Source organism: Accipiter gentilis, chromosome 5 (genome assembly GCF_929443795.1).
Source record: "Accipiter gentilis chromosome 5, bAccGen1.1, whole genome shotgun sequence".
NCBI lineage: Eukaryota > Metazoa > Chordata > Aves > Accipitriformes > Accipitridae > Astur > Astur gentilis.
This window is the reverse complement of record NC_064884.1, coordinates 5,998,074-6,014,443: the sequence shown is the minus strand read 5'-3', so window position 1 is coordinate 6,014,443 and position 16,370 is coordinate 5,998,074. Positions and strand designations below refer to the sequence as shown.

The following is a 16,370-nucleotide window of genomic DNA, read 5'->3' as shown; positions in this document are numbered from 1 at the left end:
GCTTTGCATAATAAAATATAGTACTCATGGTAAAATCTTTAACCAGAAAAATTATCTGTAAGTACCTATCACTTAGGTTTTTACAGAACACCCACTGCATAACAAAGTAATCAAGTAAAGATGAAAACCTTATTCAGAATATGGTTAATTTCTGAAATACCTATTCTTAAGCCCTTTCATCAGGCCCAGAATGTGTCTACTTATATAAGCTGAAAGGGAAGAATCTGTGAGCAATCAACATACTAAAATTTTAGTTTGTGCCTTTACTTGGAATCAGTTTCTGTCTAGTTTCAGTCAAAAATAATTCTTTGCACAGAGAATGGGTGATTTAAATAAAGGTGTAAGTTTTTAACATCCAAATATGAGGTTTCTTCTGCCCTCCCATATAATGGCATAGCCAATTGAATTGGTGCTGTGTTCATGCAGCACTACTATTGCTTGGACATTGCTGTTCCATGATACTTCTGAATGTGATCAGGACATTATATAGCCTGACAAAACAAATGCAAAGTGCTTTTCTCCAAGAAGATTTTCACCTAGGGTATTTTCCCATATGGAAATAACTCAGGCTTACTGATTTTTATAACAATAGTTATGAACTTCAGCTGCTTACCTGGAGAAATTGTCTGTCATCCATCATCCACAAAAATCAAATGGCTTGTAGAAGCAAGATTGCTACTAGCAAGCTGCACTTTGTTATGTTAGTTCCAGGTACTCAATCCTTTAAAGCAAGAAAACTGCAAAAAATTCTGCAGGGGTGACTCTTGCCAGTGGTATGTTTAGGAAACCAGTGTTTGCTCTTGGTTTGGCCTGCAGTTACTAGAGAAACTGTGTCTGACTCTTTCCCTTTGTAGTTCATGCCTAGGCTTGCCTGGTGACCCAGGAGACCCATAATTTAATCTAGCTAAGAATGCTTGTGCTGAGTTAGGGGCCTGATCTGAATCCCACTGAAGCCTTTGGACAGATTTCCATTGACTTCAGTGAGCTCTGGATCAGTCCCATGAAAGTCCAAGCACTCTAATGCAGTGGGTTTTTTTTCTCTTCCTAATAAGGATTAAAAAACAACAGCACCATTTAACAAAAGGCGCAAATGTCTACTCATTTATCTCATGCATCATGTCAGTCAGAACCCTTGGCTGTTCATCATGTTTTTCGCAAAATCTGATGGGATGTTAACAGTTTCTGTTTGGATGCAACTGGGAAGGAGTGGGAGCACAATTTGTTGACTGTTACTTAACGGATCTCACATTGGGGTGGACTGTTCAAACTGGTTTTGACATTTTGTTTCTTAGCTACTTATTATACAAATAGAGTACCAGGGCTATGTTTTCTTCAAGTCAGTGGCAACTGACAGCATTATGAAGGATTCAAGTTCAATGAATCTTCCTAATTAAAAGAGCCAGTTTTTCTTTTCACTGAAATGGGAAGCCACAAACACTCTCTGCTTTTCTGGTTTCTCTACCATTAACAGAAATACTTTTGAACTCCTGCATGATATTAAAAATACAAAGTTTAAAAGTTCTCAGAACCTTACTTCTGTATCAATGACAACCTTAATAATTACAACCAACTGGATGAATTGCCAGGAACTTTGCTTAAATTTTCCTGTGTTTTTTGTTATAAATGTGTGCTGTTTGGCCTGGAGTTTGCCTCCTAACATCCAAGAAATAGCACCTTATTATGTGACTGACTGCACTGCTGTAATCTGGTTTCTCAGGTGAAGAGTTTGTTTACTGCTGACTTGCAGTTTATATGTTAACCATGGGAACAAATAGCTCAACAAAAGGAAGTGTTGTAGGGATTCAGACTTCTCTTTGATTGTTCTTTGTAGAATCTAGTCACTTCACTGTTTTGTCACAGAATTTCCTAACTCACAGGGCCTGCCTGGACAAGTTGGAGAAAGTAGGAAGGCAGGAGACAGTTCAAAGTCCCATCAACTCATGCGTCCCGCTGACCCAAACCAGCTTGGCATCTATCGAGGAAAAGACGGTAACTAGATAATTCCTGAGACTGGACTGTGTTAGGGTCAGAACCCACATGGAAATTATGATCAAATTATGAACTCCAGGGCAGGTGATGGACTCCCTATGATGCCTGCTGCTGTTTTGCAGTGGGAATGTTATTTTAGCCTTGATAGTTCAAGAATAACAGGAAAAGAAGGTTTATAGGAAGAAGTCATATCTTTTATTAGGTTATAATATGATATTGTGAAAAAATGACATGAAGGCAAAGAAACCAGACTGAATAGCAACTTCCTAAGATTTGGCAAGAAAGACAGCATCATCCCTAGAAGAGTCACAATCTGTATGTCTGTGATTGTGTATGAAACCCTGAGTGGACTAAACTGTTATTGAGAAGAACTTAAAAAACTGTAATTATGTGCACTATCTGTCATTTTTAGGTGGCAAATCTTGCTCTCATTTGATATTTTCCTGGATACTGGTTTTGTCAGCAGAGTTAAAAAAAACCCAGATCTGTGGTAGTTGCTCCCAGCTGCATTTTCTTAGAAATAAAGACACTAGGAAAGGGATCAGTTCATTGTGTTTGCCTCATACTTTGCATGTATCCCAGCTTTTTCCTCTGCAAAGCCTTGGGATAATTGTTCATAACTCCAGTAGAAAATTCTTAGACATTTAAGATACTTCATGAAGCAAGTGTAATCTCTTGGGGAAATAATATGTGGGGACCTCAGGGGTGGCTGGGTGAGAATGGTGGAATGCTTTTCAGGAATATATAGCTCTGGCAGAGCTATGGGTAAATCCTGCAGGGTTAGAAAGGTACAAGACATTGCCTCTCAGGATTGAAGATTGTTCCAGTGCTGTTCAGAGAGCTGACAATCAACCAGAAGTCATACAGTGAGTCAAGAATGAGTCTGTGAAGACCTGCTTACAGGAGATCTGTGCCTAGCTGTATCTATTAGTCTAAACCCCCTCATGGGTGGATTCACTCTTAAAATGAGAAACAAAGCCCCATTTTTTATAACGTCAACTTCTTATGCAGTTCAATTACACTCTATAGCAAAATCTGTGTCATCAAAAGTTTCAAGTCACTTGAGAATGTTTTTTTGTTCTTTTGACATGCCACCATGCAAAAGAAGTTTAAAAACAAGGAAAAATTGATGTGGCTGTAAACATGGTCTTCAGTGTTTACAAGGGAATCCATTCAGATCAGAAAATGATCCATCAATTGCCTGACATTTTCAAAGGAAGTTTAATCTCTAGAATAAAAATCAGGCCTCAGGCATGAAAATCCAGTTTGCCTTTTCAGGAATGCTCATCTGTTGCCCAGAGTTAATTTTGGTGTGCTGAATGCAGACAGTCAGCAGCGAGTAAAAATCTTCACAGGCTGCATAGAAAGAGGCTAATCAACTCCTAAAAAATGTGTGGAAATTCTTCCCAGCAATGCATAGCAGTGGTTTCCTGCTGTCCTACATCATTCTTCAAAAAGCATAGAAGAGGCTACCATTGCCCTCATGCTATATGTGAAAGGGAGGGAATGACTCATGGCTTGCATATGGAACAAAATCCTTATGTGTCATCACAAGCAACGAAGTGCAGTGCAGAGCACATGATAAGGATAGTCTTGTGGTCAAAATACTGGTGTACTATATTAAATCTCAAGTCCTGGCACTGCTGAATGTTTTTTCTGAAGATTTGTTATCTATCTCAGACTTTGATTTTTCTTTCATTTGAGTGGTCATTGAAAAGTGCCCATTCATTAAGGAAGTATTTTGATATGTGAAAAAAGAAAGCTAAGACACCTTTCTTTTGTAATTTTTTACTCATTGCTTAAGACCAGAGTTTGTACTAAATGCCTTGGTAAGCCTTTTTTTTTTTTTTTTTTTTATGATGCAGAAGGAAACTAAAGAGCAAGGAACTAAGTGAGTGGAGGAGAAAAGAAATCCAGAAATAGCCAGAAATTCATGGTTTAGGGTACATTTCTGTAAATATGTGTACTTCTAAAAAATTGTGCCTTCATGCTTTATTTTTCTTATCCCCTGTTTTGTATCACAATCTATTCACAAGACTGAAATGTAAGCACTGGAATTGCTTGGCTGCAACATCTATAGTCAAATTAAGAGCCAGTTTAAAAACTCAGCTCTTTTTACCTTAATTTGTTCTTTTGTCTTGACAGTTCCTGATATCTGACACTGGAGGCACAACTTCCTGAGACAGCAAAGGGGGAAAAAAACCACATCAGCTGTTCTCTGAATGTGCCCCAGCTAATTATTGCCTGAAGTTTTAAACAATGAAGCACTCACATTTGGAAAACTGCTTGTGTATGAACTCTTTAACAGAGCCATTCACGCTCTGTATGAAATGCCTCAAAAATAAAATAAAGCTATACTAATAATGTGAACATTTATATAGATTACTAGGAAGAATAATGTTATGATAAATACATGACTAATGTTATGATAAATACAGAGTCATGCAATTTTCAAAATAAAGAATACCAAATGTGAGGGCTTCATAGGGAAATTAACTGTGTTGTGTAAAGTCTACTAGAAGCAGTCAAGTGCAATTTTAGTAATTAATTAATAAGCCTAGTACTATTTTTCTCATGGTAAACATCTCACTTAAATATTTCACAGATGTTTATGAGATACACTGATGAATACAAGAGAATACAGTACTGAATCAATTAAATATACCCTAAAAGAAGGAGCTGGTATTGGAATAAAACCAACCAAACTGGAAATAGCTTTGAAACTAGTAGTTAGCTAGTCTAATGGTGCACACCTGAATATTGTTACATTCGTCAGAGACACATGATTTCCTCTTCTATATAAGCCTTAAGCAACCTATACTAGAGGAAGTGTAAGGTAGGGTTTGGGTGGTATTTTTTCTCTTATATAAGTGATAAAGGTTATTGTAGCATTAGATCTATTTCCTTGGTGGCTCTTTGAAGCTATTTATAAAGCCTATCTCAGGTTTTCAACAACTCTGGTCTCAGAAGGTAGTGTTTGTGATCTTTGTTGTATATAAAAGAACTATGTAATTGTAATAACTGCTGGTTGTTGACTGTAATATATAACTACTACTATCTTCTAAACTCTTTTTTTTTTTACTTTAACTTGCTTAGTGTCAGTGCCTTCTAGTAATTCATTAAATTGGTTTCACTACCCAAAACTAAATTTATCAGTTGTTTGGTAGTTGGGCTTATCTAGGCTCTATCTGTCATGGCTTATGCAGGTTTTACACTATCTATCCTTGGAATTTGATAGTACCTTAATGTTATTAAATCTCTCTAGTGTAGTGTCTCATCTCTACTGATGACTATCTAACAGCTAAAGCACCTTGTACACTTCAATTTAAAATGAAAGATGAAATTGCTGCCACAGTCGTCTTCATCACAAGGCTAGTGAAAAGGGAAGACAAGCTGAGTAAGCATAAAATTGAGAAATTTGCAGCTAAGCTGACCACAATACTGTTTGAAAAGTATAAGAATCACTGGTATTTGGACAATCCATCCAGAGGACAAGCTTTCAGGTAAGAGGACCCTCAGTAGAGGGGGAGGGGGAATGGAGCCTTTGCATGATATTCAAGATGCAGTGAATGCCACTTCAGTGCCTGGAGCCCTTAAATTGGAAATAAGTGACACAAAATTGAAAGAGAACCACTTAGCTTTCCATTAAGCTTGAGGGAAGAAGTGTTATTAACTGGTAAAAATGCACCTATTTTGGAAGTGGTTTCACAGTGTGTGCCTGTGTGGGTTTGACTAGAGAGCTGAGGTGGCAATCTTAAGACAATATGCCCAAAGTATCTTGGGTAGCCCTCTCACTTGACTGACTTGAATGCAGAATTCAAGTGGTCTTAAACTGACTTGTGGAATTGTTGTAACTGCTTTCAATTCTCTTACATTACTGAAGTGAGTTGCTGCATTATGTGGTTAAAATAAAAAAAAAACTCATTTGGGTTTATAAATCAGCTTGCTAGGCGAACTTGCTGGTTGGGGTTATAAGTCAGACCTTCCATCAACAGGCTAAATGTGTTGAGAGAAAATGGTGAACTTGAGTGTACTTTTGTATGAGCAGAACTTGCGAAGTTGCAGTGAAATCTTAAATACACCTGTACTTTGTTCTTACCTAGGTGTATAAGGATAAACAAACATCAGACAAGAGATCCACTGCTGGAGCAAGCTTGTGTGGAGAGTAATGTGGACTTTAATAAACTTGGTTTGCCGAAAGAGATGACGCTATGGGTTGATCCATTTGAGGTGTGTTGCAGGTGAGTTGAGAATCTGTGACTAACATGTCAAGTGCCCTGGACAAACTTCTTCAACTCTAAACCTGTTACTAGAGTCTTAGTGTCTGAGGGCGTACTTACTAGTGTCAGCTGACTACTAACAGATGTCTACACTGCTAGTGAAGAGATGCATCACACAAATACAGTCACTTTCAGATATGGTGAGAAGAACCGGCCCTTCACAATTGCGCACTTTGAAGGAGAGGAGAACCCAGAGCTTCCTCAGCAGATCAGTTATGCTGTTGACAGAGCAGCACTAGACTATCATTCTGGCATTTCCTCAGATGAAGAGAGCTTCTACAAGGAGCCAAAAGCTATCCCTACTGTCAGCAATCCTAACAGTGTCTACCAGGTAAGCATGTGGTAATGGTGTGTGGCTTTTGGTAAGAGCTGGCATCTGCCCTCTAGGTTCCCTCATGAAGGAATGCAACAGACTCAGCTGATGGCCAGACTAATCTCCCCTCTTTCCCAAACACATTTTAACATTATCTCATTTCTTGCTCTTTAGTTCAGTGACTACTGCAAGGCACCCATACAACCCTGGTCTCAGTATCTTCATAGGAAGACCTATATGACCGATGGCTCATACTATGCCCAGCACAGGGGTTACAAAGTCTACAGGCGAACAGCTGCTTTCACAGGACCATGTGTTGATAGATACCACTGGATCAATACCAAGCGGTAGATCTGTGGCTGCACCTGTTATAGGCTGTTGAAACACCGAGCTATGGTATGGGATGAAGGCTAGCACTACAAAGTTTCATAAAAACAGAAAGCACTTACTGTCTAATCCCTATCTCTTACTTTGTACATCTGAAACTTTGGGGTTTTATTATATAACCTTTTAAATGTTTTATTAATGTTAACATAAGATTGAAAACTAATGTGAGACTCTACTTGTAAGTTAAAAAGGAAATGCATATATCAATAAATCTACTCATTTTTTTTAAAAGCTGTCTGATCTGCTATCAGTGCCCTGAAGGGAGTTAAAAAAGCTTTTTGGTGAAAACACAAGCAAGTCAAGGAAGATGAAAACATCCTCCAAGTTGCTTTGAATGATAGTCTGCTTCCTTCTGGCAAAGGTAGCAAGGGCAGTTGCATTGTGAGCAAAACATCTACATATCACAAACAGAATCACCTCTATGCTCCCCCTTGAGTGAAGCTTTACTATATGCAGCTGTGAAAGACTACCTTGTGGCTCCACCTAGACTTTTGCCTCTAGGCTATAGCTTACCTGTCAGAAGAACACAACCTCATGGGCAGGAGAGGGGCAACTACATGGTGGTGTAGCTTTCCACAGCTCTAAGATAACACATCACCTTGTAGGATGATGGAGCTGTTATCTCTAGTAGAACTTGCACTCTAGCAGTTTAATCCCTTTATTGTAATCAGTAGTGGGTTTTTTTCCTAGCAAGGTCAAAATAAGCATCTGTGTATGGGGGTGAAGGTGTGAACAATTGATTGAGCAATTCTGAGAGAATAGAATGGATACATAATTTGTGAAGTTGTAATAATCTAACCACTTCTCAGTGTTGAATATTTGATGTAAAATGAGGTAATGGCATTAGTATTGAGGGTATTCAGTGACTCATGAAATAATTTGAATCTTGTCCCATGCCTCTGTGAATTCTTGTACTGGTGGGGAAGGAAGGATCTTAGGTGACTCTGCTCTTTCTCCACTTGCTTTTTACCTAAACCAGAGGCTGTGGTGGCAGAGAAGAGGTGATATTTCATTGATCAGCAAATACTGAATGTTTCAGGGTTTGGGTCTTGAATTTGAGAGGAGGAAGCACTGTCTCTCCAATTTAAGAGCAGGGCTAGTCTTTAACAGTTCAGGACCTGCATGCCTGTATAGGTGGTACTACAGAGGTGGTGAAATATGGTGGCTTCAGAACAAGTAAAGGCTGTCTGGTCTGGCAAGTCACTTTCAGGGGCAGAGAGAGTATCTCACTCTTGATGTGTAATTATGTAGATACAGTTACTTGGGTTGATTATATCTGTAGCTTTCAGAGTCTCAAAGTCAGAAGAAAAGTGTAACACAGTTGTCTGCAGAGGCTTCAGAACATGTAGTGGAGTGATATATTAGTTTTAGAAATTTATTTTTTTTAATGCTAAGCAGGCTTATGAGTGATTTGTATTTTGCTTCTGTTCCTGAAAACTGAGTCTGAGCTTTTGCAACAATGTCTTTTGACCACTTGGATATAGCCAGAAACACCAGTCACTTAAATTACTACGTTGCTTTCACTCCTAATTTAGTGAGCTGTATGAAGGGGAAAAATACACTATAGTTAAAATAAAAATACAACATTTACTGTGGCTTAAAGCCTGAGGACAAATGCAGAGGACCAAGTTAGAACCAAAGCACTAAGTTGTCTTTTGAGTACCACTACAACTTTCTGCCTAGGGCTATTTTCTCTTCTAATGCATTTATTTGTTTTACCAAACAGTCTTTCTCCAAACTAGTTATTTCAAGGTAGTAAAAAAGCAAGTCTTCATTGCCTTTACTGTTTAAAAACTGGTGTTCATCCTCTATGATGTGTACCAGCTCTTCAGTTAACACATCCACTTTATCCTCAAGTTCTGAAAGGGACAAGTAAGCACAGGTTTCCTCTTCAAAGCTAAAAAAAAAAAAGGAAAGGAATGCTTAAAATCAGACAGTAGAAATACCACTGTTAAAGTAAAACACATAGACTCTTCATAAGAGCAAACCAGAAAGACATATTTCACTGGAACCTAACTTCTCTGCTACTGAGAATGTGATGGTAGCTTACAGAGAAGTAATCAGCCTTTCTGTGACATACCCTGGCATCAAATCTGATCTGTACCTAGATATTGAAGGCTACGAAGATTGGCTTTGTAGTATAAAAGTGAAGTCATGACGGAGAGCTGTCATGATTTGCTTTGTATCAACCCCCCCAAATTGTTCAGTTGTTGCTGTCTTAATACAACAGTTAATAATACCTGCTGTCAAATCATTCTTACCGTGTCCTCCATCCAAAGCTGCCCTTTTCATAGCTGCTCGAGTCACGAAGGAAATGGTCTTTTTTCTTCACGTGCAACTTGTCACTTAGTAGTTCCTCAGATTTCTTACGGAGCAAGAGGTGGTTCTTCATGTGTTATGCAATAAGCACAGAAGTGGAGAAAGATCAGTGTTAACTTTAAAAGACTTTTTATAGATTCTTTAAATACTTTTTTTTATGGTACTGCTTTTTATGCTGTCTTAATGATTTGTATGAAGCTAAATAATTTTTCCTGATGTAAGGTTTTTCAGATGACAACGAAAGATGCTTGTATATCTTTTAGATTTGAATGCATTTATATTTGCTGGGTGTCTATAGCTGAAGATATGGGATCCCACTTCAACCCTTGCACACTTTTGTCTTCAGGATGTGTGCTCTTAAAATATTAAAGCAAGCAAAAAGTTTCTTACCATACTTAAAACAGTAGTTACAGCCTCCTACAGAATCACAGAATGGTTGAGGGTGGAGACACCTCTGAAGGCTGTTTTGTCCAACCCCTCTGCTTAAACAGAGCTGCCTAGAGCCTGTTGCCCAGGACTGTGTCCAGACAGCTTTTGAACGTCTCCAAGGAGGGAGGTATCCACAACCTTTCTGGGCAACCTCTTCCAGTGCTTACTCACCCTAACAGTAAAAACATGTGTTCAGACTGAATATTCTGTGTTTCAGTTTGTGTCCATTGTCTCTTGTCCTGTCACTGGGAACTGCTGAAAAAGAGCCTGGCTCCTTCTTCTTTACACTTTCCCTCAGGTGTTTATATATATATTGATGGGATTCTCCCTGAGTCTTCTCTAGGTTAAACTGTCCCAGATCTCTTAGCCTCTCCTCATAGGTGAGATGCTCTAGTATTTGTGGCACTTTGTTGGACTCTCTCCAGTAAGTCCATTTTACTTTTGTGCCGGGGAGCCCAGAACAGGATACAGTATTCCAGCGGTGCCTCACTAGTGTTTAGTAGAGTGGAAAGATCACCTCACTCAACCTTCTGGCAATAATTTGCCTAATGGAGCCCAGGATACTGTTAGTCACCTTTTCAGCAAGGGCACAAATGTACTTTCCAGCTGGGCGGCCTCCAGCATCTATTGGTGCATGGGGCTGTTCTTTCCAAGGTGCAGGACTTTGCACTTCCCCTTGTTGAACTTCATGAGGCTGCTGTCAGCCCATTTCCCCAGCGTGTTGATGTCCCCTTGAATGGCAGCAGTCTCCCCTCTGGATCCCAGCTGAGTTGGTTTACGTGCAATGCAAACAGCTCAAACTCCTTGTGCTTATCCATATCCCTGAGGGTGTTTAAGTGTACGTCTCCTCTGATGGTACAAATGGCCCTTCTCTTCACCAGCTCTAGTTTGCATCACATTAGTTTTACTATTGTGCAGATGGGATCGTTAATCCTGGATCTGGATACTCAAGGGATGGCTGAATAGGTTTTTGCCTACGTGGCTTATGAACATCTCTTTGCAAAAAGCCAGTGCTGAGCCTTTCCATTACATCAGGAGTACTTTTAAACTCAGAAGTTGAAATTATGTATAGAGCTTCTACTGACATTCCACAGGAGTCTGACCTTACCGAGCAATGATTTGGAGAGGCAGGCGTCTATAAGCCAGTTTAAATTGCCATTTTGTAATAAAGTAAGAAAACAGAGATGGCGAGCTTTCAACCAGACCAGGTCTCATGACCTTTCTTATTACCTTCTCAAAGCCTTCCATGTCTGTGAGGCTTTTCACTTTCACCTCAAAAAGTTGGGAGATGAGATTTATTTCCTCCTTGCAGAATGGTTCTTCCTTCAGCAACATCTGACTTATCCCATAAGGTTTATCACCCTGGAGAACTGCTGACAACTGGAGTCTGAGAGAGAATGTTTCACTAAGACAAGCCTTTAGTGCCTAGGAAAAAAAACCCCAAAACTGTTTGGAAAACCTGGACACAGTCAAACACAATTCTTTACATTTAACCACTGAATAGAGATATTGGGGGAGGATGATATCAAATAATAGTAGGGTATCAAGACAGATTTTCACCTCTGGAAGCCTATTTCTTCTGAAAAAATAACATTACTAGTCTCATGGGGATTTGATACAGACCACAAATATGCTGCATAATGTGGTTAATATGTGGCTGTTAAAGATGGAACTAGGGCGAGAACATGGTGCCATGCATGAGCGGAATCCTGTTTGGGATATTTGTGTTATGTTGGTTTCTAGACAATGCTGATAGTTCTTGTCACTCATGAGGAGAACCATCGTTCATTCATAAAGGGTAGCTTTCGATAGGGGACTAAAATCACTGTGTGTACATTGGGAATACCTTTAGGGGAAAATGAGATGATAATGGGTATCCCCTGCAACACATAAGTGCACTTTATTGAAGGCTGAATGGAAGGGGTTACATCACATTGAGGTGTTATGGGAAAAACAATGCAGTTCCATTTTTTTTTTCTCAACAGCTCTGTGTCTGGTATAACTGTGTCCTCTGAGTCAGGAAAGAGCATTTTCTGTTTAATTCTCCCATGTACTTGCGAACTGGTAGTTAGAATGTAGTTGTCTGGTTTTATCTCCTTAACTGTTGGTAGAACAAATGGGTATTTCTGAGTTAGTGTTGTTTGTATGCAGGCAGGATGTTAATACATGATATGGTGGATTTTTCTGCCATCTTGCTGCCTTCAGCTAGGGTGAAGCAGCATTCTGTGAATGTCGACTGTGAATCTTTCTGTGAACAGTCACTGTGTAACTGTAATGGCAGTCCAGGTAATAGTTAACTATCTTATTTCATCTCTCCTTTTGATTTTTATTATTGGAAGTTGTACAAACCTGTTACACAGCCCCCCCCCCCCCCCTTTAAAATGGTATTTTTTTATGAATGTTGCTGTAATGTAATTACATTTGGAACATATTGAGGTACCTGAAAAAAAAGCCTCAGAAAGAGTGGATTGGTGTCATGGTTGAAGTCAGCAGCAGCGATATGAGCTAAGCAGTGCACAAGGAGGAGAAGGAAACTTCCAGCAGAACTCAGGCAATCCCTTAAAATGAATAGTTTGTTCTTTGAATTCTGAGAAAGAACAAATATCCAGAGCTGAGAAAAGAGCACAGCAGTAGTCAGCTCAGCTGATGCAACTCTTCCAATGTTTTGTCTCAATTTTAGGAAAGTTAAAAGATTTAAATCAGAGTGCTGGGGAATATCTGAATACACAAAGCAGCAGCATTGTCATAAGACTTTTCTTAATACCCTATGATGTGAATCTAAAGCATTTTTGCATTCTGTGGTTTTAGGCAGTTTTGTATTTATATATAATGAACTTCAGAAAACTTCTTTCTCAACATCCTAGAGTTTTAGAAATAAATAATACTAAATAGTCAGATTCTGTAATTTAATTATAGCAACCAAAATTCTGATACACTGCTGACTTCTATAAAAATGACCTATAGAGAATTTGGAAGAAATGTAAGTGGTAGAACGGGGACATGAGAAACTGGATAACCAGAGCTGATTTAATAAACATGCTTTGGGTATGACCCTCACATTAAACATATTCAAACTCACTATCCTAGAGTGCTCTGTTAAGTTTATGCTCCAGATATATGTGAATACACCATTAACATTTCAGGATTTCTTATATCAGTATTTTTTCCTAGGAAGCATCAAGCATACTGACTTGAAAAGTATGAAACATTTTTGCATTTTATTTCTTAGTCCCACAACTTAATGGATATGAAAATATTGCATAGGCTGACTAGATGTGAAGTTGACAAACCTGATAAAAGAAAGAGTTTCGGAAGGCATTGCCTGTGGCATTACTAAGAGGTACACTGGAGGCAACACACAGATTAATTTCTGGAGCCTGCAAAGAGAAGGAAAAATGCTTCTGTAAAAAGTGTGTATGTACATCAAATCTGCAAAGTAAGAGGGATTAATGGGATATAAGTTCATTTAAATGTCAGATTTGATTTTAAGTGGGTACACAGAGCCAACAAATACCACATGAAAATGGAAACTGTTTAAAAGAACCTTAGCAAATCATAGTAGTTCATCTTGCCAGTTTTCTAATTAAGTAAATGAAAGTGTACTCCAGCCCTGGATCTCTGGCTGTAGTCACCATGATTTTTATTATTATTTGATACTGTTATTATGAAAGACCCTGGAGAGTTTACCTAGACTAAAGCCATAGTTTGCTAAGAACTGTACAAAGAAAATGAGAGAATCCTTGCTCCAAGTTATAAAAGAAATAGGTTTTAACACAATATTATGCAGTATGTAGGTATTAGGTAATGCAAGTATTAAGTGACGTGATCAAGAAAGATGCCACAACAAATATAAGAACTGACTGTGGATCTTGTGGGACAGAGGTTTGACTTCAGTCCTACACCATTGTGGTGAAAACACAAATGGAATTCAATACCTGATGTTTGCACACTAGTCATTCTCTGCTTGATCTTACCTTATATTTGGTAGACACTTTGCAGCCTCTTGGCTGAAGAATTTTTTTTTTATAACTGTCTTTTGAAAACACTAATTACTAAATATCAGTATCTTAAAAACTTACATCAATGTGAAATCTGAGAAACTGTAGGATGGAGATGCCATACTGATATATGACAAACTCTCTTGTAGAAAGGTTTGTGGGATCAACTACTGTTAGTTCTCCTTCTTGGGTCATCAAGGCATCTTGTATACCCTGAGAAGTACTTGCTGTTTCTGCAAGAGTAGCATTTCATTAGACTAATTGGTTTCTATTTTTATTTTGTTTGTCCAAGAGGTAAGAATGCAATACAAGTGTATAATACACTGCATTTCTCAACTCATAATATATTAACATTGTTCAGTATAAAATGAAGCCCTTCTGATGCATTAGGAATTCTTTTAAGAATCATAAAGTGCTTGATACCGCTAGGCAATGCCCAAAACTTCACTTTTCCTAGTGAAATTTCTGATAACTAAGGCCTAGAAAAGTGACATTACTTATGTGTGCCTCAGAGCTGATCAGCAGCAAACTTGGGGTGATTCTGCATTCTAAGTCTTTCTCCCTCACTGGTAGAGCACTTCCTCCAAAGAGGAGAGTAACTTTATGATGTCTGTCCAGCAAAATCTTATCACAATAAAAACAACCAACAGCTACTTGAATGATGAAACAGAAATCTTCACATTACACTCAAGTTCTGACTTTCATGTAAGGAAGAATGGAGGTAAGATTTACTTTTGTCCATCCTTTGGCTTTCTAGTAGTCCAGCTGCCACTGCATGACTTTGGAGCTCATCATTCACGTCTTTCAGAAGACCAAGAAGAAAAGATGTTTTTATACACTTAGCTTTATCACCACCTGTGTAAACAAATATGGAAATATTGCTTTCCTAAACAATCCATCTCTTACCATATTTTTCTGAGCAAACATTTCACACATTGGAATTGTGTAGACAAGTAAGCTGAAACAGATAGTTTTGCTGTTTGAAGCATGACATTGAAGTCTAGGCAAAGATGTTAATGTTGCAGAGAATTGGATAATCTTTCCCTCCAAAACTCTTTACATTATCCAATTCACTAGTTTTCTCCTTTTTCATATATCTCAAATATTATGTAGAATTCTGTTTAAACAGGAAGAACAGTATGTTAAATTAAAACAAAAAACCCCAAACTAAACAAAGCCCAAGTCCAACCACTTCTTGTTTCCACACTTCTTGTTTGGACTGCTTACATAATACTTCTTGAAATTTTTCCTAACAAAGTTGTCTTTGTCACCAATGCATTTGTATTGATGAGAAAAAAATTTCTAGCTGCCCTTAACTCTATAAATAGTGATTTTCTATCAAAGTGTCAAATTCTGTACCTCTTCAGAATAGGTAGGAGGTTTTTTCCCCTTTAATGAATACAACATTTACCTGTTTAAATGCTCTAAGTCCAATATTTGGTTTATTATAAGGACTACATCATTGATAATTCACAGCTGTAGGCAAGTTACTTATGCAGATATCACGTGGCTCATGTATTTTGTTGTTAAGCAGACAAAAAAAGAGGTAGTTGGCAGGAAAAGAAGCCTCTTGTGAGACCATTTTATGCAGCTCTGTTTGTGGGGCAGTAGTCAATAAAGTGACTTAAATTTTTTACCATCCAGTGAAGGTGGAGTAAACTGTGGATTCAGAAGAATGATTCTGGATACCATCAGGTGTTCTGCCTGCTTCAGCACCTTGATATCTGTGAGAACAATATATACTAATCAATGACAGCAAATAATTCCAGAGAGGTTTGTGTCCATTCCTCTTGTTGTTCCATAAGCTAACCTTGACTTTTCTACATAGTATTTGGGCCTAAGAATCAATTTAAAAATCAAATGTTAGGAATAGAAGTTGTACTTTTTGACTAAATGTCTAATTTTGGGCAGAGGTTTAAAAATACAGAAGTGCATTGGAATTTTTCTAAGGGGCTAGATAAGGAAATCCTTCTTTGGCATTCTGATAATTGCATGACTCTTGTACTGTTTGCTGTTCAGGAAGCTCTGGGAATTGCTTACAGGGTGATAAAAGAACAACAAGGCCAACTTGGCTGCTTGATGCACTTGGTGTGTGCTCTCTAATTCCATTTTTGCTCCATGAAGGAATTCTTTTTCATCTCTTTCAGAGAGCGCTGTTTAAAATTAAGTTTTCTTTTGCTTTATTTCTTTGTGTCTAGTTCAATTCCAGGATTGTGCTATCCCACTTCATCAAGCTAATGAGTAAATGAACAGTTCTTTACTTCATATAGAATGTTCTGGAAAAGACTCTGAAACATTGAGCAATTGATCACATGTAACAGTTCACCTGATCCCAATGAAATCTTTTCAGTCCAAAGAAGAGGAAATTCTGCTACTTATCAAGTAGCTGCTGATGTCTCAAATAAACCTGTACAGACCTGCTAATCCTAAGGGTGGAATAAGCTCAGCTCTGCAGATGGATAAAATTAAATATCTTACCTAGATGATGTTTATGTATGTCATAGAAAAGGCAAGCACCCATGTAAGTATCCAGTTTTACATCTGAATTTTGGTAACACCCTTTACTTGAAAGGGTGGAAAACTGACATTTTCTGAGCTGAAAAGTGCACTTTTAACCTAAAATCTTCCTGCTTGTTTACTCAGTTTCTAGGAGTG

General features: G+C 38.2%; 2 protein-coding genes across 2 annotated transcripts in view; one reads left to right on the top strand and one right to left on the bottom strand.

Moving 5' to 3' along the window:
* The first annotated feature begins 5,319 nt into the window (after positions 1–5,319).
* On the top strand, positions 5,320–6,933 carry BTG4 (BTG anti-proliferation factor 4). The gene is made up of 4 exons (XM_049800360.1): positions 5,320–5,492; positions 6,093–6,230; positions 6,405–6,600; positions 6,757–6,933. The coding sequence occupies exons 1-4, from the start codon at positions 5,320–5,322 to the stop codon at positions 6,931–6,933; spliced, it is 684 nt and encodes a 227-aa protein (XP_049656317.1).
* Positions 6,934–8,492: 1,559 nt separating this feature from the next.
* LOC126038406 (uncharacterized) overlaps positions 8,493–16,370 on the bottom strand; it is a 34,527-nt gene continuing 26,649 nt past the window's right edge. The window contains exons 34-41 of the mRNA XM_049800122.1: positions 15,353–15,439; positions 14,448–14,570; positions 13,797–13,948; positions 13,008–13,094; positions 12,158–12,304; positions 10,948–11,142; positions 9,231–9,355; positions 8,493–8,866 (exon numbers count right to left, since the gene is read on the bottom strand). Of these exons, the coding sequence (XP_049656079.1) occupies positions 8,635–8,866; positions 9,231–9,355; positions 10,948–11,142; positions 12,158–12,304; positions 13,008–13,094; positions 13,797–13,948; positions 14,448–14,570; positions 15,353–15,439 (1,148 nt within the window). The 3' untranslated portion in view covers positions 8,493–8,634. The remainder of the gene's footprint in view (positions 8,867–9,230; positions 9,356–10,947; positions 11,143–12,157; positions 12,305–13,007; positions 13,095–13,796; positions 13,949–14,447; positions 14,571–15,352; positions 15,440–16,370) is intronic.